The sequence below is a fragment of the Indicator indicator genome, chromosome 11, assembly GCF_027791375.1.
Source record: "Indicator indicator isolate 239-I01 chromosome 11, UM_Iind_1.1, whole genome shotgun sequence".
NCBI classification, from domain to species: Eukaryota; Metazoa; Chordata; class Aves; order Piciformes; family Indicatoridae; genus Indicator; species Indicator indicator.
The window spans coordinates 11,594,904-11,618,253 of NC_072020.1; the positions used below are offsets into that span (position 1 = coordinate 11,594,904).

General features: G+C 42.1%; 1 protein-coding gene across 1 annotated transcript in view; it reads right to left on the reverse strand.

Moving 5' to 3' along the window:
- Positions 1-23,350, reverse strand: part of TPK1 (thiamin pyrophosphokinase 1) — a 284,463-nt gene that overhangs the window by 179,922 nt on the left and 81,191 nt on the right. Inside the window, exon 4 of the mRNA XM_054385135.1 lies at positions 6,247-6,319. Within this exon, the coding sequence (XP_054241110.1) occupies positions 6,247-6,319 (73 nt within the window). The remainder of the gene's footprint in view (positions 1-6,246; positions 6,320-23,350) is intronic.

Here is a 23,350-nt window from a genome sequence, read left to right on the forward strand (position 1 = left end):
CGGTTTGGGTTTGAAGGAACCTCCAAAGGCCACCTAGCCCAACTGCCCTGCAGCGAGCAGGGACATTCTCCCCTAGATCAGGCTGCTCAGAGCCATGTCAAGCCTGACCTTGTAACCCACTACTTCCCTGGGCAACATGATCATTGAGTTGAACCATTATCTGACTCTCTGATCAGGTTTGTATTCTTGTTGCTGGCCAGAGTCAGGCTATGGCTAGCTCATGGGCTCCGCCACAACAGAAGGAAGCTTACAAAATGCCCACAGAGCATTGAATTTGCAGTAACATCCAATGAGCCTGAGGTTGTGGGTTCTGCAGCTTCACTGGAAACTGTTCTAATTAGCAGTCCCTAGGGATGGGCACTGAGCCTTCTGCTCCAGGAGCAATTTTCTCTTCAGTTCTCTAAAAAGAAAAGATGGATGTGTATGTCCCACTTATATATAAAAAGACCTATTCACTGAGTCTTCAACCACTAGCACCATATTAAAGCTGTCTCTTTTGTGTGAAGAGGGTTAATCACAAAATAACTGTGTTCAATTTCCTTCTCCAGATTAAGCTGTCATTGTTTAAAACACCTTCCCTCTCCACTGCCCCCTTTTTCCTTTGTTCCTTGCTCTGCAAATGAAGTTAATTCAATACATTTCTATTTTTTAAACTTTTTTGCTATTTTCTCCATCACAGGCTGACAGACCAAAGTAATGACTTCTTTCAGAGATTAACACCAGATTAAATTTTTTAAAACTCTTAGAAGTAACTCAAATGTCTATGGCAGTATAGATTCTACCCTTTTCCTTCCTCGGGCCATAACCAATGAAAGGGAGAAATAAATCTTGTACTGCAACATAATATTAAACTGAAATTGGATGCAAGACTAAAATACCACCAGCATTATTTTTCTTATATGGTGCACAGTTTTCTTGCATATTCTACTGTCAGGCAGTTGAGCTTCATCTCAGGCACCTGAGAGAAGAAAGAAAACAACTCATAACCTACAAACTGTCATTTCAAACCTAAGACAAAAGAAAGACAAACCACCTCTAATAAAAGTTTGATCTCTTAATTTCTATACACTGTCTCCCAAAGCTATGAAACAAGCAGCAAAACACTGCAAAGGAAAATAGAGTAACACTTTTTTTTTTTTTAAAGGAATGACAACTTGGTCAAATTGCATTCTCTGTCCTACTGGATAAATGATGGCCTGATTCACATCCTAATAAACATACACAGTGACTCTCAATGACCTTGGAACTTGCTGAATTTCAATGAAATTATATTGATCTTACAAGATAAGAAGGACTTTGCTGTTTCTTCAGCTTCAAAAGGAGTAATATGCAACTCCAAAAGATAACATAAAGAATACACACGACTCAAAAAGATCCAGGACTGGACAGAATCATAGAATGGTTTGCGTTGGAAGGGACCTTAAAGATCATTTAGTTGCAATCCCCCTTGCCGTGGGCAAGGACTCCTTCCACTAGACCATCTTGCTCAAGGTCCCATCCAGCCTGGCCATGAACAGATCCAGGGAGGGGCATCCACAACCTCTCAGGGCAACCTGTTCCACTGTCTCACCACCCTCACTGTAAAGAGTTTCTTTCTAATATCCAATGTAAATCTACCCTTCTCAAGCTTCAATCCATTCCCTCTCATCCTATCACTAGAAGTCCTTGTAAAAAGTCCCTTCCTAGCTTTCATGTAGGCCCCTTTCGGGTATAAAGTTTCCCAAGAACCTTCTCTGATCCAGGCTGAACAGCCTCAGCTCTTGCAACCCATCCCCATAGTGGAGATGCTCCAGCCCTCTGATCATCTTCGTGGCCTCCTCTGGACCCATTCCAACCTAAGTGATAAATGTAGTTGAAGCAAGATGGTCTAGCACCCTGTCAAGCTGAGTCTCAAAACCCACCAAGGTAGGGGAATCCACTACTTTTTGGAGATGATTCCAATGTTTTCATGGTGAAACATTCTCTTCTGGATTCCAATCAGAATCTCCCCAGAAGTGACTTGCCCCTTGTCTTTTTCATGTGACTCCTTGTCAAAAGGAGTCTCGATCCTCCTGATAGCCACCCTTTACGCACTGCTATATGGTGATAATGTCTCCCCTAAGCTTTCTCTTCTCAAGGCTGAGCAAACAACAGTTCCCTCAGCCACTTAAAGTGAGCAACATCATTTGAACTTAGAAGTTATAAGTTAACTTATTGCTACATTTCAATATCTGAAGGGGACCTACAGGAAGGCTGGGAAAGGACTGTTTGTAAGGGCTTGTAGCAAGGATGAGGAGCAATGGTTTGAAACTGGAGCAGGGTAGATGTGGGTATAAGACATAGGGAGTAAGTTCTTTACAATGAAAGTGGTAAAACACTGGAACAAGTTGCCCAGGGATATGGTTGAGGCCTCATCCCTGGAGACTTTCAAGATCAAATTTGATGTGGCCCTGGGCAGCCTGATCTGGTTGGAGACTAGACTGCAGGGATGTTGGACAAGATGACCTTTGAGGGTCCCCTTCCAACCCCATGCAACCTGTGAATCTCTGAACATCACCCACATAGTTTGAAGAAAAGTGTGTAGAATACTTTGGGGAAAAAATAAATCAATCTAGGAAGCAGCTACACACAAAAATACCCAGTCTAATTTAATCATAGAATCAGTCAGGGTTGGAAGGGACCACAAGGATCATCCAGTTCCAACCCCCCTGCCATGGGCAGGGACACCTCACACTAGATCAGGCTGGCCAGAGCCTCATCCAGCCTGGCCTTAAACACCTCCAGGGATGGGGCCTCAACCATCTCCCCTGGACAACCCATTCCAGGCTCTCACCACTCTCATGGGGAAGAACTACTTCCTCACATCCATCCTGAATCTCCTCACTTCCAGCTTTATTCCATTCCCCCTAGTATCCTAAAAAGTTCCTCCCCAGCTTTCTGTTAGGCCCCCTTCAGATACTGGAAGGCCACAAGAAGGTCACCTCGGAGCCTTCTTTTCTTCAGACTGAAATTTAAGAAATCTTTAAGCCATATATTACTGGAAGATGAAAAAGTGTATCAAAGGAACCTTACAGTGCATGTGTATGCTTGCAAAGGCCTTCTGTACAGTCCCAGACAATGGCTGAATGAACCTCTGGTCCAACCTAGTGGGACTGCCTGTCATGTTCACCATCACAAAAGTGCACTGAGTACGGCATCGCTTACAAATTTATGACATTTCTGGAACATTAGGACATTACTTTTGTTTGGCATGAATCAGAAATAGACATAACTCAAATCACCCACATAACTCACTCAAAAAGGCAATCTTGACAAGACCTCTGACACACAATTCAGGAGTAGAATCGCTTTATGAAAGCTCCTGTTGAAAAACGCCATGACTGTCACATACAGAAAGCTTTCAGTTCCAAAATCCCCAAATGCATATAGTCATGCACTCTTTGTCCTATTAATAACAGCACCATCCAACCCTATAAATCATTTTAACTTGATGAACCTCTATTTATATTAAGACATTTTCAATTAATGTATATATAAAAAAAAAATCCAACTTATAACTTGGCTTTAGGTCCAAGTGGGACTGTGCACCCTCATGACATCAGAAGCTGAACTGAGGTAGGCATATCACTTTTCATAGTTCAGAGATGTTTTCAGCAGGACACATAAACCAACAGATGGCTTGAAAGCTTAAATGGTGATTGTCAGGTAGGAGCAGCATGTTCAGCAGCGTAACTGAACTGCTTTGGATCCACCTGCACAACGTGTACAGTAAGGGTGCTGAGACACTGGAACAGGTTGCCCAGGAAGGTCATGGATGCCCCTTCCTGGAGGTGTTCAAGGCCAGGTTGGAAGAGCTCTTGAGCAATCTGGTCTAGTGGAAGGTGTCCTTGCCAAGGGCAGGGGGTTGGAGCTAGGTGGAATCAGACCTATAATTAATTGTGTTTTCTTACAAAACTGTACAGTCTAACAAGAATGCTTTAAAGGATGTAAGTTCCTTAAATTCTAAAATCCAATCCTGTATTAAAAATTAGGCTTAGAAAAGACACTGACATACCTGGAGACATTCGAGGTCAGGCTTGATGGGGCTCTGAGCAACCTGATCTAGTTGGGCATGTGCCTCCTGCAGTAAGCAGGAGGGTTCGAGTACATAACCTCTAGAGGTCCCTTCCAACCCAGTGCATTCTATGATTCCATGATTTAGGGATAAAAGGTAAATTAGAATAGTCACAGCAAAACTCAGTGGGTTTATATGCATCTAAATTACAACCACATAATGGAGAGAAATCAATTAGCATAGTGATTTCCTAAAATTATTACAGCTTTTCGCCTCAGAAAGCAAGCAGGGAATATGACACTAAAACATGCAGTTGAGCAAGAAGATGTTGAATTTAGGGAGATGTACAAACACTACCTCACTGCTGCAAACATATTTTGTAAATCTAATTACAGGTGCATCATCACAGACCAAAAAAGACAATCCTCACCCTATACTATTAAGGATTTCTACAGCCCTGATAACATTACAGCCTGCAAGTGTAATAGGGAAAGGAAATTGCTACAGCTGCAGAACTGCTTGCAAAAGTAAGCAGCTCAATGGGGTTTAAAAAGGAAATAGTGAAAACAGTGGACTTGTAAATTAGTTTGCAGCATTTAATTACAGATCTGAAGCAGAGCCTCCTAAGTCTACACAAGGCTTTTAAAGCAGATGAAGTTTGCTTAGTGGAAAAGCCAAACTGGATTTTTAATAAATAGCATAATCTGGATTTCAAAGGGCACTGGATTCAACCTTTTACTTCTAGGCATAAGTACAGATTTAGTATAATTTTAGATAATGTCTTTGGTCTCAAAACTTCAGAAACTGAGCCTTGTTTGAGGCACAGCAACACAAATGGCTGCTTAAACTTCAAAGTAATGCTTAAAAGGTTTCAATAATAGAAACACTCTGCTAAGATGAGAAACAGATGAAACTGCAATGACAGAAACAGCACCACAAGTCCCCCCCTGCTTTCTCCAGTGTAATTTCCAATGCACTTCAGCTTCTACGGACAGACAATGCATCTGCTATGGGTTCTTGAAAGAAGGTTCAAGCAAGGTGGGGATTGGTCTCTACTCCCTAGAAACAACAGGACAAGGGGAAATGGCCTCAAGTTGCACCATGGGAGGTTTAGGTTGGATATTAGAAGCTTCTTCACTGAAAGGGTTCTCAAAGACTGGAACAGGCTTCCCAGGAAGGTGGTTAATCCCCATCCCTGGAGGTGTTTCAAAGAGGCATAGATGTGGTGTTGAGGGACATGGTTTAGCACCAGACTTGGTGAAGGTAGAGAATGGTTGAACTCAGTGATCTTAAAGGTCTTTTCCAACTGAAATAGTTCTATAATTCTATGACCTCTAAGACCCACAAGAATCAAACTCCTACTGCTCTTGCAAGCACAGCCTGCTGCAAAGGCAAGCTGGCAAACTGAGGCAAACTGAAGAAATGACAGAAATTTGCTGAAATTTGCTGAATGTGCTGTCCAAGACGTGAGGGTAACACACTGTGCTCAGCACTGGAGCTTATACAGACAGGCAGATGAAGTGTTAAATACCAAATAGTCAACTAAAAGCAAAACTTCGAGCCCTAAGCCTTAAGAAATATGAGTTTACATTTATGTTGCTCACTGGAAGTACGGTGGCTACACTGGGAATAAATTAATGTATGCAGGAATTCGTCCAAAAACCCATTAAGGAGGGCACTCCACTAGTGATGCAGAAGTAGTCAGGGTGTAATTGAATGCTTCAGTGGGTGATGAAAGAGACAGGTGTCTCCATCTGCAGCTTCCTGATAAAAAGGGAAAGTCATATCATGGAAAAATCACAGAGAACCTCTCTCCAGAAAGTCTGTGGGTGCCAGCCAGGTGGGAATCATGGGAGGTTAAACTTTAGTGCTGCATATCTCACCGAGTAAAAGAAGTCACAGATTTTTCAGGAAGTTTTATCCTAGTTTCTAGTTGCTATAGTCTCCAGCAATGTACCAGCTACTTTTTGGGCTGGTGCTATGAAACTGCACCTATATACAAGACTGGGGGCAGCACTACACTTCCATGTTTACTTTAAGCACTACTACAGCGCCAGGCAGAGCACAACATCTGAGCTTATAAGGTGCTTTCACAGATAAAGCCCCAAAGAAACCAATGGAGCCAGAACCACTTAATGACCAATGGGGACACTAATGGGTTGGATCCTCCAGTGCTCCAACACACATGAACTCATCAAAGAGATTTAATTTACCTTGACCTTGTAGTACTCCTTGACTTCAGGCTGAATGGAATCAAAATCACCACTGATGTAATCAGGCAAGAAGCTGAAAGGAAAGCAACAAGCAGGGAAATGAAAAATTAATCCGTCTTACTACATTTAATATTTATTTTCTCAAGAGTGCTAAGGGGTACAAGCATTAATCTCTCAAGGGAACAGGAATTAGTTAAAAACATGTTAAAACAAGAGTTGATATGAGGTGATACAAAATAAGGTAACAGATGAACTATGAACCTGCTAAGTCAAGTGTCCCTTCTTTGCTGAAGGACCTACATGTCGCTTAGATTCTTATGCATCTCCTTGGGTCAAAGTGAGGCAAAACTTGCATCTGCATGGTTCTAGAAGGACAACTCTCAAATATCTTTCAAATGCATCAATCAGCAAAGTATTTGAAAAAGCATATCTAAGTGCTGTACATCAAGTCTCAGAGGGTATAACCTGTCAGAAGGTGATGATGATGCTTACTGGCCACCTGGCAAGCCACACATGCTCCACAGATTTGCATTTTACTTGTTAGTGATGTCACCTCATTTCTGCTCTTCTCCTTGATTATTAAAAATACTCCCTCAAAATATGGAAGCCAATGGCTCAAGTAATTTTGAAGTCATATTTTGGACGTGCAAAACATGCATGAACTTGATTTCAAATCCTAGCCATCATTTGTACAGCAATATTGCTGTGAAGCACACAGAAATAATGTGATATTTACCTCTGCTTACTTCTCACTACTTTTTTTTTTTAAATGCTGAATACCTCAAAATATTTACCAAATTCCTAATGAAACTTCAACTGTGTTAAAGAAGAGCTTAAGAATATTTTTGTAGGAGAAGAAACAACAATACCCACCCCCTCTCCCAGAAATACAGCTTGCACAATTACTGGAGCTTTAAGCAGCAGCTAAGAAGACAGGTGGACTCTTTCAACAGATAAGGCTGAACTAGGCTTTGCAATTAAAGCCATTATTTTAGTGTTTTCTAATAAATTCAATACATAGCTCCTCTTCTCCAAGCTTACTATGCCTTACTGAGGGGTATGAGAATTCATTAAGAAAATTAGTTTACAGCCCAAGGTGCATAATGAAATACTGGGCGAAGCGTATTGGGACGTATTTTTCCTTTTACATGATTTTAGACGGATGCTGCAGGGTCTCCAAACTCCCCACATCACTAAAACCTAAACGAATCCTGTGCTCTGGCCCTGTTCAAAGATTTCAAAGGAGACGTGTGGTCACTAGCTGTCATTTCCTTTGAAAACTGAAAGCTGCTTCAGTAGAAGCTGGTAAGTAACAATTGTTGTGAGCTAGTTCGCAGGGCATTCAACCACGGCATTTCAAATCCACTGCTGTCTGCTCCTACTGTGGCTGTTATCAAAGGAGATGTTCTAAAAATAACCCTTCCAAAAGTGATGCTCCCACCAGCAGGGCAGGGGGGAAAGGCAGTCCCTTCTGCATCCACATCAAGGGCACAGAATGCTACTAAAAGAAATGCAAAAGCTTCAGTGCTCTGTTTTCCATGGCCAAATCACTGCAGTTCAAAACCAGCAAACACCAAACAGAAAATCAGATCTGCTTTTTCGCTGTGAGACTGACCTCAAAGTACAGACAACCACCTGTTTGTGACAGAAATTTAAAATTGCTGCCTTTTTACCTTTCTACAAACTTTCCAATGACATACTGACAACAATAAGTCTTAAAAAAAATAATTTAAAAAATCCAGGTAATGTCTTTCATTTTCCTTTCTCTTCCTCCTGACTGAAACAAAGCAATTAAAAGTAACTTCACTTTACGTGTAACTGTGGTGGCCTTGAATGCAAGCCCTGGATGTGTTCCAGCAGGTTGGGCAGGAAAAACAGCCAGTTGTCACAGAAAGCCAACTAGGTATGACACACACATCCACTCTGATGAAAAAGCTAGTGTCTTAAAATTGTTTATCTTACTGAAATGTAGCACATAAATCCAAAAGTGTCTTTGTATTTTTTTTTCTCTGCAGTAACTCCAGACTGCAGTGCTTTTAAATAATCAGCCACTTCTCCCGAGTGCTTCAAGAGGCATAACTAGGAACAGAATAAGCCAAAAAAGTATCTTCTCTGAATCAAATGCTTCTGCACAGCATTTGCTCTCATCCAAAGTGAAACCATTTCAATGACAAAAGCTAGCTGAATCCTGTGAGAAATTTTGCAAGCAAAGGAAATAAGAATCCTGGTTGCACTTCCCACGTGCTGTGCCAGGACTCCTGGCTATACTGTAGGGGTCTCCTCTGCCAGGAAGCACTAACGCCCATTTTCAAAACATCCTCTCTAAATGGTTCATCTGTAGCCACCACAAAGCCAGAAATGACTAACAGAGGGTAAGGAATCAAAGTTTCTCAAAGACTAACCCTCACATGAATGAACACAGCCTCTTCCTGGAAGACCATCAGTTTGTTCTTCTCTTGTTCTTCCCTTTGACAATCACCAGAAACAAGGAAAAATGTACAAAGATACTCTTGAGGAATCCAAAACATATCGCTCACGATTAAATCTTAGCTTGCACTGCCTGCTTCACAAACACCATAAAACATTTCAGCTTTATCTTAAGAGGATGGCTGCTCTTTGTAGTTCGTTGACAAAGCAAGCCAACAAAAACAAGCCAACATTTAGCCATGAATCAAAAGCTACATCTGGCTTGAGTTCTGCAAAACAAACTACTGAAATCAAGTGAGCAGAATTTAGTCAAATAGTCTCTTCTCCAACTAAGATGAGTGAAGAAGAGTTATTGTGTGTAGAGTACTCCTAGAAGAACTAACCTCAGAGGTCAGCACTAGCTGATAAAGAAAAAAAGGGAAATAGTTGATATATACATATATATATATGTATAGTTTCTACACGTCTATATAAAGGCCCATACTGAAGTGACCTAAGAACATTTTGTGTTAACTAGTTTTCACTTGTTTGTTCTAGTCCACTTCTGTATTTATTCCAGAGTGCAAAACAGGCTCTGAGAAGCACATACCACTCTCAGTTCTATGTGAGTGGAAGAAATTATGTCAGAAAGAGAATAACCAGAAAGGCTCCTCCATAAAATTTGAAATATCAGCCCTTATTGAAAGCATGAACTAAAATCAGGTATTATATTAGTCTAACCCACGACTATCCACCTTCTGATCTCTAATTCACAAGTAATTCTTATTCTGTAGCTTAACTGTACTGAAAATGACATATATGACAGATATCCTTTAAGGGAAGGGGTCATCTTTTTGCCTGTGATGGCAAAAGACATCTTCAATTCCCCTTCAAAGTGCAATTAGCAATTTGAATTTCTAAGGAGTCCAGATGATGCAGTCTACCGCATTTCAGAACCATGTTTTAGAAGTCTCATTAGCTCTTAATTATCACTATGCATATAAGGTCATGACTAGCTCAGCCGGTTTGATCCTCTGCTGCTTTACCCTGGCATCTATCAGGAGTGAGCCAGCTCCATAATCCTAATGGGACCCAAAGTAAAAAATCCATGTGAGATCAGCCTAGCATACCAAACCACTTCTAGAGCTGTCAAGCAGCATAATATCAAGAGCTGAGCAACAAAAACATCACAGAGTTGTTGGGTCAACCAGAGCTTTTCTTTCTTTTCACTTCTCATTCTCTTTCCCTTTTTTGGGAGCTGCTCTTTTGTTTTGGTTGTTTGGTCTTTTTCTCTTTTCTCATCAGGGCATTGTAGAGACATGCAGCATCCATCTAAAATGAGCGTGGAGTCAGGAGGGCCAAGACTGCTTCAGATAAGGACCTGAAGGCACTTCCATATCAGACTACTTATGTTTCATGTATAACTTCAAAAAAAAAAAAAAAATCCCCAAACTGCAGAGAGTTTCAATATGAAACCTTTAAAGGTTTAGCTAGCTTAGCAAGAAAAACCAGCACAACTTCTCAGAAATTTTGAGATGAATCCCAGCTGGAGGATTTATCCAAATTGGATATAGGCTGAATGTTGACTGAACAGTTTTGTAAACTCCCAGAATGCTGGGCTGAAGAAATAACAGAAATTCTCACAAGTTTGGCACCGTTTCAAGGAAAGTTAATCATAGAATGGTAGGGGTTGGAAGGCACCGCTGAAGATCGAGTCCTGTCCCCCTGACAAAGCAGGATCACCTAGGGAAGGTCAGACAAGTCACAGACAAGTCTTGAAAGTCTCCAGAAAAGGAGACTCCACAACCTCTCTGGACAGCCTGTTCCAGTGCTCTGCTGCCCTCACAGTAAAGAATTTTCTCCTCTTGTTGAGGTGCAACTTCCTGAGTTCCAGTTTGTACTCATTGCCTCTTGTCACTGAAAAGAGACTGGCACCTTCTTCCTAACACCCCCACCCCCTCCCCAGATACTTGTAAACATTCATAAGATCCCCCCTCAGTCTTCTCTTTTTTTCAGGCTAAACAGCCCCAGGTCTCCCATCCTTTCCTCATCAGACAGATGTTCCAGTCCCTTCATCATCCTCGTAGCCTTCGTTGGACACTCTCTATTATATCCCTGCCCTTCTTGAATTGGGACACCCAGAACTGGACTCAATATTCTGGATGTGGTCACACCAGGGCAGAGCAGAGGGAGAGGAGAACCTCCCTTGACCTGCTGGCCACACTTTTCTCAATGCACCCCAGGACAGCATTGACCTTCTTGGCCACAAGGGCACATTGCTGTCCCATGGATAACTTGTTGTCCATCAGGACTCCAAGGTCCTTCTCCATGCAGCTGTTTCCCAGCAGGTTAACCCCTAATCTGTACTGGTGCATGGTGTCGTTAACGAAATTTTAGTCACCAGTACCAATACCCAGTAATTAACTCTTGTGACAGACACGAGTCACAAATTAAATAAAACCTATTTAAACTCTGAGGTTCTCATGCCAAGTAAGCAAAACTCTGCCTTTTGCCCTCAAGAAACCCATCTAATGGGCATAGCTTAATTCAAGAGGCATTTTATTTTTAAGCATTTAACACTAATGAAGAGCATGTTAAATTTAAAACCTCAGAATAGCTGGTGCTTTATTCACTCATTTTATAAATTCAGGGTGGCGTGGTAAATACGCCTCTTTATTCAGTTATGAGAAAGGAAAAAAAACCCAACCCAACCCATCACACTTTAGCAGTCTATAATAAAAAAACTATGCTGCCTCCTTAAATAAATTGCCTGGCATAACTGCTCAATCCTATCATTAATTCAAAGTTACAGTTTCCTAGTAGTATTGACTTTTCTTCTGATGTAGCTCCTTTAGCACATAATTGTCTGCAATTAACCTTTATTAAACAAATGTTAACATCAGAGTCATGAACATTTAAAGGCAGTATCTGTGGTACCCTTGGCTTCCTTCAGTTACAGCACAGAAAGCAAGACCAAGCAGACAAGCTATACATGCCCCAGTTCTATCTGAGGGTTCAGAGTGGGTTCCTCATGCCTTTTATTTCTTTTTTTTTTTTTTACTACTAAAAGTACATTTCAAAACTGGTGCCTTTTACCCTGCGTTTATAAATACACACAAGTTACTTCCCAGCAGAAAAAAAATACAGTGAAGCTAAAATACTGCAGACATACAGGTACATACAGGCCTTAAAATGAAGGTATGTTAAGAAAGTGTGTTAGGATTTGGGACTCTCATTTCGAGAAGTGCATTGAGGTGCTGGAGTGGGTCCAGAGAAGGGCAGTAAAGCTGGTGAGAAAGGTCTGGAGAGGAGTTACTGAGGGAACTGGGGTTGTTTAGTTTGGAGAAAAGGAGGTTGAGGGGAGACCTTCTGGCTCTGTACAGCTCCTTGAAAGGAGACTGGAGTAAGATGGGGGTTGGTCACTTCTTCCTAGTAACAAGTGATAGGACAAAAGGAAATGGCCTCAGGTTGCACAAGGGGAAGTTTAGGTTTGATATTAGAAAAAATGTCTTTCCTGAAATAGTGGTCAGGCATTGGAACAGGCTGCCTAGCGAGGTGGTGAAGTCACCGTCCCTGGAGGTGTTCAAATAACATGTGGACATGGCACTTCAAGACACTTTTTTTGGGCATGGTGATGTTGGGTTGATGGTTGGACTTGATGACCTTAGAGATCTTTTCCAGTCTCAATGATCCTATGCTTTGAAGACTTAAGAAGCGAAGTCACCAAAGTCAACATGGACTTTCACAAGCTGGGAATATGGAAAACAGAACACTCCAGTATTACTTTAGGATAAGTATTAGAATAACAGTTTCACAAAAAAAACAAAACAAAACAAAACAAAACCCCAAAATCAAAACCCAAACAAAAAGTCAAACCCAAAACCCCACAAAAATTAATGCCCCAAATCTGTATTTGCTAACTGTTAAGATGCACTTCCAGCTTGTCATCTCCTCTGGAGACTTTCAAACCCTGCCCGGATGCTTTCCTGTGCATCTTGTTCTGGGTGACACTCCCTGCAGGGGGGTTGGACTGGATGATCTCTAGACGTCCCTTCCAACCCCTACCATTTTGTGATTCTTGTCCTCCTAACTGTTGGTCTTGACTATAAGGGTGTGAGGGCTGTTCTCCTCAGAAAGGTGAAGTCTTTGTAAATCTGGCCAAAGAATACTGTTAACTGCTGAGAATATCAAAGTGCCCATGGATTACAGTCAGGTAACTCAGTAGTTAAAACAATTGGCAATATGTCGATTTGGTGGTCTTAAACTTGGACTTGATGAACTTTGAGGTCTTTTCCAGCTGAAACAATTCTATGATTCTGTATTTAGCAACCTTAGAGAAAAGCCTCTTTTCTCCTTGCTTTTTAAAGAGCTTAGTGTTAAAGAGCATAAAAGTGTTATTTTATTTGCAGACACCATGATTTAGCGGAAAAGATAAAAGCCTGTGCAGATATGAGGGCAATAACACATTCATTTATGTTTGCCTTGTACGCAGTGTCACCTTGCAAATAATAAAAAAAGAACCCAAAAAACCAGCAATAAATTGGAGAAAATATTACCCTCAGCTCAAAATGCTATGCAAAGCACACATTAGGGGGACATCTTCTGCAGGGGACAGCTCCCATTATCATTAACAAAATTCAGGCAGCCACCTCTCTGCCTTGAAACCTTCTCCCTCAGTCGCAAAGAAAAGCCAGTTAATGGCACCTGTGAGTGCTGCATTTCTCTTTTTAATTGTCAATATTTGAAACTGTTCTCTGGTTACAATCAATGCCCCACAAAACAAAGCAGTACTCCAAGATTTAAGAACTGCTCACTTGTTTTCAATGTGTTCAGGTAAGTACAAGCACTTCAGGAAAACCTCAGTGTACACAGGACAAGCCCCTCCCTGAGACTGCTGGTTAGTACCCGTAGCTTCTTTTTGATTACAGAATGACAGAATTGTTTTGGTTGGAAAAGGCCTCTAAGAGCATTGAGGCCAACCATCAACCTAACACCACCAGAGCCACCATGTCCCCCAAGTTTCTTGAACAGCTCCAGGGACGGTGACTCCACTACCTCCCTGGGCAGTCTGTTGCACTTTTTCAGAAAAGAAACATTTCTTAATATCCAACCTAAACCTCCTTTGACACAGACATTTCCTCTGGCCCTACTGGCCACACTATCACTGATAGAGGCCAGAATGCTATTGCCCTCTTAGCCACCTGCGTACACTGCTGGCTCATTTTCAGTCAGCTGTCAAACAGCACCACCAGGTCTTTTTCTGCCAGGCAACTTTCCAGCCAGTCTGCTTCAACCATGGGGTTGTTGTGACCCAAGTGTAGTACCAGCACTTGGCTTTGTAAAATCTCATACAGAACCTTCTGCAGAACTTTCCTATCTTTGAGCAGATCAACATTTCCAACCAGTTTGGTATCATCTGCAGACTTACTGAGGGCACACACAATTCCTCCATCCAGATCCTTAATAAAGGTATTAAAGAGAACTCACTCCAATTACTTACAGGCTGATGTGTTGCTTAAAACAAAGGATACATGAATGCAATGTTGTTATCACCTTAGTGCCAATCAGTGCTGAAACTATTTGGCACCTCTCAGAAGAAACCCAGCATCTCACAGGCTCATGCACCATGTCTTGATGTTGGATCCCTGGCAAAAGGGATTATTTTTTAAAAAAGGGGGTTGAGCTGTGAATTTTCATCCTTGCAGAGAGCAGCAGGGCTCAGAGCAGCATATTCTCTCTACAACTCTCTGAAAGGACGTTGGAGTAAGATGGGGCTTGGTCTCTTCTCCCAAGTGACAGGACAAGAGGAAATGGCCTCAAGTTGCACCAGGGAAAGCTTTAGATTGGGCATTAGGAAAAATTTCTTTCCTGAAAGAGTGGTCAGACATTGGAACAGACTGCCCAGTGAGGTGGTAGAGTTACCACAAGACACCCAGTCACAAATTACATAAACTGAGATTAATGTACTAGTCTCAAAAAGGCAGCACTAGAAGCCAGAGCCAGGTCTTAGTTTCTTCATGGAGTTCCACCAAAGCTGGATTTGGCTGCTCAAAGGTCAGAGCAAACTTTCCCAAGGTATGACAAGCAATTTCTCTGCTTTACCAGAAGTGCTAGAAACATACGTATTAGATTTTTTTCCTCCTAATTAGATAATAGCTTGAAAACTCATTGTACAATTTTAAAAGTCAGTTTGGACGACCAGTATTCTAACTCTGCGTGTCCCTTCTGTGAACTTGCACTTGTAATTTCTGTGAAATTACATACGAGAGATGTTCTCTGGAGTTTCCTTGCTTCTACAATTTAGTCCCCAGAGGTGTTCAAGAAGTGTGTGGACATGGCACTTCAGGACGTGGTTTAATGGCCATGGTGGTGTTAGGCTGAAGATTTGACTTGATGATTTTAGAGGTCTTTTCCAACCAAAACAGTTCTATGATTCTGTGAGTAGGATCTGTTTATGTGCTTTCAAATACAGGGAAGATCACCGAGGCAGGAGAGGCTGAGTTTGACAGAATCCTTAGCTTCTTCTGGGCTTGAAACTGCAGTGAGTTGCTTGGAGCTGAAATCCTTTAGAGCTATTTCTACACAATGACTCACAAGTGCAATGAAAAGAGATTTATCCCCTTACTGAGCAATCTGTTCCAAGTAAGCAAAGGAACAATCTGCAGGTTTTCAGAGGTGTAATTATGTTTCTCCTCTCTGGGTCTATTTTTTTTTTTTCCCTCTGATTTCCATCTACACATCACACTATAGATTGACTGTTTCTTGGCTGTAAGAGAGATATCTGAACAGCTACATAAAGAAAGAGCAGCTATAAAAGGTGAATTGCCATGCTAAAATTAATTTAAAAACCAGAAAAACCTAGCATGGGGCGGGGAGGAAGGGACATCTGGAGATCATCTAGTCCAACCCCCTTTCCAAAGCAGAGTCACTTAGGACAGGCCACATAGAAAACCATCCAAACAGGTATGGAAAGTCTCCAGAGGAGACTCCACAACCTCTCTGGACAGCTTGTTCCAGTGCTCTGGCACCCTCAACAAAACACCTACTCAGACGACAGGAAGTTTTAAGGTGGAAACAAAACATCTTATAGCAGCATTCCAGTAATTGAAGGGGGCCTACAAGAAGACTGGGAATAGACATTTTACATGGACTTGCAGTGATAGGACAAGAAGGAATGGATTGAAACTAGAAGAGGGTAGATTTAGACTGGATATCAGAAAGAAATTCTTTCTAGCGAGGGTGGTGAGACACTGGAACAGGTTGCCCAGGGAGGTGATGGATGCCCTCTCCCTGGAAGTGTTCAAGGCCAGGCTGGATGGAGACTTGAGCAATCTCATTTTGTAGGTGTTCCTGCCCATAGCAGAGGGGTTTGAACTAAATGATCTTTAAGGTCCCTTCCAACCCAAACCCTTCTATGAATCTAGAACATAGCTACTGAAAGGCAAAATTGACTCCCATAAAGTTAATAAAAATGCCTTCTGTCCTGCGGAGTAGCCACTGAGCAAACTTTTCATCCTTCTGTTGGAGATGTACTCAAGTACCTTAAATATAGTAACAAAACTCCTTCAGGTTTTGAGCCCTTACACTGATAGAAGTACTTTGCAGAGAAACAACACACTGAGGGTCCTGACAACACTTGGGCTACACAAAACAACAGAACTCATCACTTCATGTTTTTAGCCCACGCAGCAAAGAATGCAGAAGAGATGTACTGGCAGACAGCTCTTTGAAGTCTGCTGTCTCTGTATGGCTGAAATTTGGTGTCACTGCATGGTGGAAGCTTTATTAAGCCCTTTGATCCTGACCTCTGCTGCAGCATCTCTGGAGCTGACAGAGAACCAGGATATTCCACCAGAGCATTAGCATTTCAAAAGGTACCTGCACCTCTTGCTCAGCACAGCAGAATTAATTCGAGAGATAGCAGAAAATAAATGTGCATACAAAATGCGAGATAGGCTCTGTTTGATGCTGAGTAACCTTTACCAAACAGCATCTTCACATCCATCAGATTAACTCCAGGGAGTATTCTCCTATTTCTACACAACTTAGCTGCACAACGTGCCACCTTGTTTCATTTTCTGGAACTTGTGATTCCGACAATGATATATTGCAAAGTTTAGTAGAAATTCTTTTAAGGTTAGTACTAATCACAGTGATGAAAGGGACATCCTCAGGAGCTCTGAAGGAACTGGTGGAGAAGTCCCTGGTGTCACTAAGCACCAGAACCACAGCTGGGTAAGGCTTCTGCAGCCAGCAGAGAGATCTACTGTAATCCCTGTCCTTCTCACAGTGTCACCAGTCAAAGTACCAGTATGGATATTTAGTGTGATACAGTCAAGCAGGCTTACACTTACAGCTGCATACAAGCAGTTCTCTCTCCACTAAGATTTAAGTATTTCAAATGATGACAACTCCAATTAAAATAGCCTCTGATAAAGTTATGACCAAAGAATAAAACCCTACTTTATGGTTACCTGACACAGGGATGAAATTAAGAAACAAAATAAATCCACAACACTATCCAGTTGGGATACTTTTTCTATCAGGGTTTTAGTTTTTCTGTGTCACTGTTCTACGTCTACATCTCTGCTTGACACAATGTGTTCATCATACTATGGGCTGTCTGCTCTCCCAAGCAGAGGGAAACATGCTAACCTTGCTGTTAACAGCTTCCTCTGGTGGTGCTGCAGTCAGGTACCTAATTCTGGCAGCCAGCACAGCTTCCAGTGCCCCCAGAAGAAAAAGGCTCTTTAGAACTCAGCCATCACCACCACAGGGAAGCTGCCTCCCTCTCCTTGGACTGCCTTCTCGAGAAGAGGAAAGAGCAACCACACAGCCATAGTATCCAGTGAAAGGTTGGGAAATGTTCTACAGGAGATTAAACCCCTGAATTTTGCAGCGGTCCAAGCATCCTGCCAAATCCCAAAGGCCCTCTGGTTTCTTAGAGCTTCCTTTGCCCCCTCAAAGTGCCTCAGGAGGTACAATGTCTTCCCATCTTCAGCTACCAGCTAATTGAGCCAAGATAACTTACAGAAGCTGAGGATCTAGATTGTATTAATAATTTTGTAATTTACCCCACAGCTGTTAAATAATAAAGCAATGAGGCAGGTCATTTCTTCTCAGACATGACCTCATAACTGGGTACTGGCTACTGAGGCTACACTACTCATCTGACCTACCCATATTTCACCTGCACCTTAGTAAACTACTTTTACCAAGGAAACACTGCTCCTAAGCACAACATGTAATGGCTGTCATAGCAGTCACAGGGGTCTGCCCTGTTTTTTGTCTCTAGTACAGAATTAGGTCTAACTTGAGAAAGAACACAGCAAGGCAGGAAACTTCTGCAAAAGGTCATGGTCAGCAAATAACACTTCCTTCAGATCGTACTAGAAGACATCCACCACTGTGAAGTCTTCGAAATCACTACCAAGCACCAGGAATCTGCACCCACATGCTAAAACCCTTGACTAGGTCCCAGTCCTTCACACTCACACACGTACAGCCTCACCCAGCACACATAACCAGCAGCTTATGGAGAGGTAAGCTCAGCACCATGGAATCATACAACTGTTTTTATTGGAAAAGACCTTTAAGATCATCAAGCCTAACCATCAACCCACCACCACTATAGCCATTAAGCTACCTCCTAAAGTGCCATGTCTACAGGTTTTCCAAACACCTCTAGGGATGGTGACTCCATCACCTCCTTTGGAAGCCTATTCCAAACTTTGAGCACCCTTATGGTGATCAAGTTTCTTCTAATATCCAATCTAAACCCCCCTCGTGCAACTTGAAGCCATTTCCTCTTGTTCTATCACTTGTTACTTGAGAGAAGAGACCACCACCCACATGGCCTCAACCTCCTCATCATCTGCCATCTGAAACCAGCCTCATCATCTGCCATCTGAAACCAGCACAGCTACATGCAAAAAAACAGTGGGTGAGTCAGAACCCACAAGGAGTTCAACACACAACTCAAGTTCAGAAGCAAATTCATGCTTATATTCAGACTTTGAAGATCAGAAAGGATGTAAAATTAATTTTTAAAATTTTACTCTGTTTAAAAGCAGGTTTCTAAATAATTTTTGCTACAAAAAAAGAAAACAAAACAAACAACACCAAAACCCCCAAGCAAACAAAACCCAAAAACTCCACAAAACCCAAGAAAGTGCAAGCATGACCAAGAGAAATCAAAACGGCACTGTGAAAGGTCTCCAAGGCTACATTGAGAACTTGGTTGACTGAAGTGTATATAAATCTGAACTCACTTTAAAATAGCTCAGAGACTGGTAGTAGAGTAGTTACAAGAGCAGTGGTTGTTGTGCTGCTGTGCTTGTTTCCTTTGGATATAACAATTTTAGCTATGTTCAAGAAATAAGTGTTGGTGTGTTGTGTCCACCTCTCCCGATCCATTAGTTAGACCAGGGTGCTACTGTGTGTTTGCAGTAAAGTAAGTAGTTATGTGTTACTACCACCACCAAGTCTTCAATACCAAACAGTGGCTGGAACCCAGCCATCAAACTCCTACTGTGTATGGTTTGAGCTGGCTGGTGTCATTAATACTTCATCAAAAGCAAAGAATTCTTACTGTGAGGGAAAGAAGGTCTGGAGAGAACTTGAGCCAGCTCTCCAGTCTATATTTGCAGCATTTAGTTTACTATTATTTTCCAATACAGCATTTAGAGCACAAATGAGAGCATAACTACTGTTAAGTATCAAATCCAGGCAGGTCAGTGCATGAATTTAGTGCTTATTCATAAATGGCAATCACAGAAAAAACTAGACATGTGACAAAGGCATTAGGAACATTACAAATGTACATATGATAAGACAGATTTTTCTGTTCTCAGGCTCTCCTGTCCCCAGTCCTCCTCCCTTCCCTCTTTTTGTCTGCTGTCAGAGAACACCTCACTCTGGACAAGCAGCTCCAAAGAGCCCTTATCTTGGTCTTTGCACAACTAATTTTCTATCAAGTACAGAAACTGAAAAAGACCTTTTAATGTAAACTCTGATGCTGCTACAGCCCTGCTTATTATTAAAAAAAAATATTTGCAACACTCTCTCATATCAACTTCACAATTTATCATGATTAAAAAAAAATATTTATAAACCCCTTAACTGCTACCCTACTAAGTTCTATTAGTCATTACCCCTTTCATGTCATCTTTTACTGAATTTCTACATGCTAATTAACTGCTCTTATAGAAACAGAAATAGATCTTAAGGACACAGATCTACCTATAAATAATACAAATGCAGTGATGCACTTCTACCCAAAGCCATTCTCTTTACACACAAGGACAGCAGCTGCTCCCCAGGGAAGACGCTCAGAGATTTGACATTCCTGCTGCCATCAGCAGTCATTTATGCCGGGAGAAGTGGATGACATCAAGTTGGGGGGGGGAGAGTCAATCTGCTGGAAGGTAGGAAGACACTTCAGAGAGACCTGGACAGCCTGGGTCAATGGGTTGAGGCCAACAGGACGAGGTTTTACTAGGCCAAGCGCCGGGCCTACGCTATGGCCACAATAACCCCCTGCAGAGCTACAGACCAGGGGATGAGAGGGACCTGGGAGTGCTGGGTGACAGCAGGCTGAACACGAGCCAGCAGTGTGCCCAGGTGGCACAGGAGGCCCATGGCCTCTTGGCTTGTATGAGAAATAGCATGGCCAGCAGCACTAGGGATGGAATTCTGCCCCTGTAGTCGGCACTGGTGAGGCCTCACCTCGAGCACTGTCTGCAGTTCTGGGCCCCGTGCTTCAAGAAAGATATTGAGGTGCTGGAGTGGGCCCAGAGGAGAGTGGTGAGATTGGTGAAGGACTGTAGGGAAAGCCTTATGAGGAGAGGCTGAGGGAGCTGGAGCTGTTCAGCCTGGAGAAGAGGAGACTCACAGGGAACCTTATCACACTCTACGACTACCTGAAGGGAAGTTGTAGCAAGGTGGGGGTCAGGCTCTTCTCCCGGGCAACTTGTGACTAGAGGGCATGGCCTGAAGCTGCACCAGGGCAGGTTTAGGTTGGATGGTAGGAAGCACTTCCTCATGAAAAGGGTAATTAGACCCTGGAATGGACTGCCCAGGGAGGTGGGGGAGTCACTGTCCCTGGAGGTGTTTAAGGAAAGATTGGATGTGGCACTCAGTGACATGGTCTGGTCGATGTGGTGATGCTAGGTCATAGGCTGGACTTGATGATCTCAGAGGTCTATTCCAGCCTCAATAATTCTGTGATTCTGAGCAGGTGCAGTATTGGAAAGGACTGGACACAGATGAGTTAAGAATTGTGCACTCAGAATTAGTCTTTATTGAGATGCTCTAAGAATAGCCCAAAGAGCCATGTCACCCACAGGTGACATGATGTAAGTGTCATTAGAGATATAATTTAACAGAAGAGTGAGGATCTGAATGACAGTGTAGCCTGTCCCTTCATTACTAGATATGTTTTCCCACACATTTTAATACTAGAAGTCACAGTTTGATAAGGTTTTGAAAAATGTATAAAGTTGAGAGGAATAGACCTATCTGTCTGATAACGAGATAAGAGTTCCATATTTTACTGGAATGACAGAAAAACTCTAACTGAAGGTGTTACTTAATTGTTCTCAGGGAGAAACTGAAAGTTCTCTTGAAAATTAACTGAACTACAGCATGATGGGAGTTAAAAGGGACCTCTGGAGACCTTCTAGTCCAACCCTCCTGCTAAAGCAGGGTCACTCACAGCAGCTTGCACAGGACAGCATTCAGGTGGTTTTTGAATGACTTTAGAGATGAAGACTCCATCACCTCTCTGCGCAGCTTGTTCCAGTGTTTCACCACTCTCAACATAAGTAAGTCCTTCCTCACATTTAGATGGAATTTCTTCCATTCAAGGTTGTGTTTATTCCCTCTCGTCCTGTCACTGGGCACCACTGAAAAAAAGGCTGGCCCTATCCTCCTGAAACCCACTCTTTAAGTGTTGATAAGTATTGATTAATATCCCTCCCTCAGTCTTCTCTAGGCTAAAGAGCCTCAAGTCCCTCAAGACTTTCTTCACAAGAGATTCCTGTGATATGTTCAGAGATTAAAATCCCTCAGTCTTCAGAGAGAGGAGAGAGGATCGAGGCAGCATATGAATGTCTGAAGCAGCAGATGGCTACGAAGAAAAAATAATAAAGGAAAATTTACATTTGGATTGACAACTTGTCTGTCGCCCTATGCTGAGATCCTGCCTAATACACTTGAACATGCTGAAATATTAAACCCCAGAAGCACAAGAACTAAAAGGGAAATTTTGATGAGCTCATAAGCAAGGTCATGAACATGGTTGTACTTCTGCTGGCACTACTGCTGGAAGTCAAAACTTGCCATGGCTCTTCCCATATGAAGGTGGCAAAGAAAGCACATGGCACTCTGATTAAAAATTAGATCCTGCAGAAGGGGGAAGGCATCACCTTCCTTATCAAAGTCCTCTTCAGCATGTCAGAAGTGCTATTTGAGTTCTCAAAACCACTCCCAAAGTGTATTATGATCACATATATGCATGACAGAGCTGACCACTTAATTCCCCTTCTGTCACAGGCAAGTTAGAGAATGAAAATTACACTGACACCCAAGGGTATTTTATAATAGATTATGAAATAAAGTTTTGGCTTTGCCTAGCAGTACTGCATTACACCAAATATTCTTGGCCCTATTCATTACTATTTAATTACAACTGAATACCTTTTTTCTTTCTTTCTTTCTTTTTTTTTTTTTTTTTCCCAAACTTCATTAACCTCCAAAAGAAGCCTGTGACCTTGGGACCCCCTCCTGCACACTTGCAATGTGCTGTTAGAATATGGGTTTGCCAGGACACCCTTCCCTTAATGCTGAGGTTTAATGAAATGCACAGACTTTGATGGGGAACACACGAAATATGAGCACTCTCCATGCAGTCACTGAATGGACAAGAGATACAGGCTCTCAATTACAAACACAAATTGATACTAGATTAACATTCAAAGAGGCCACAAGAGCTTCCCCAGAAGACCTGGTCATTACAGTAAACATGATCATGCACACTCTTCATTATTCCTTTCACTGTGGTGCACAGAAGAGGGAACAAGGAAATGAGGAGGGATTTGCCCATGTAATTCCTATCTCTTTAAAGCAGCAGAAGCTTCAGTGTCCCACCATGACCAACAACAGTGCAGCACAGTTTCAGCTTTTGTCTGTCAGAAACCACTGTTCAATCTGAAACATTTTGACTCTAAGAAGAAATGAGGGAGCAGTAAATTTTTCCCAAGATGAGAGGCAGAACCACAACCTGTGCAGTGGCTTTCACTGCTTTGCTGCAAAGCTTCAGACAATAGATCAATTTTGGCCCCTTGGTGCCAGTCAGAGCAGATGCTTGCAGAGTAGATGTGGACTCAGTCATTCTTCTTTGTAGGAACAGATTCTTCATCATCCTGAGAATTCCCTCTGAGAGTTAACACCCTCATCAATCCACGAACGCTCCTCACAACATTCACCCCTCTACAAAACCATCCCCAAATCAACCCACGTCTGGTTTTCTTTTTACCTAAAAATAAAAGCATCAGAAAGAAGAGATATTGGCACCCACATCTGTCACTTTCTTAATCCCAAGTATTTGTTATCAAACCTTGCAAAACAAAAGAAAACCACACTGAATTCTTTACTGAGTTTTTCAGTCTGTTTTTCTCCTAATGCACACAACTCCAAT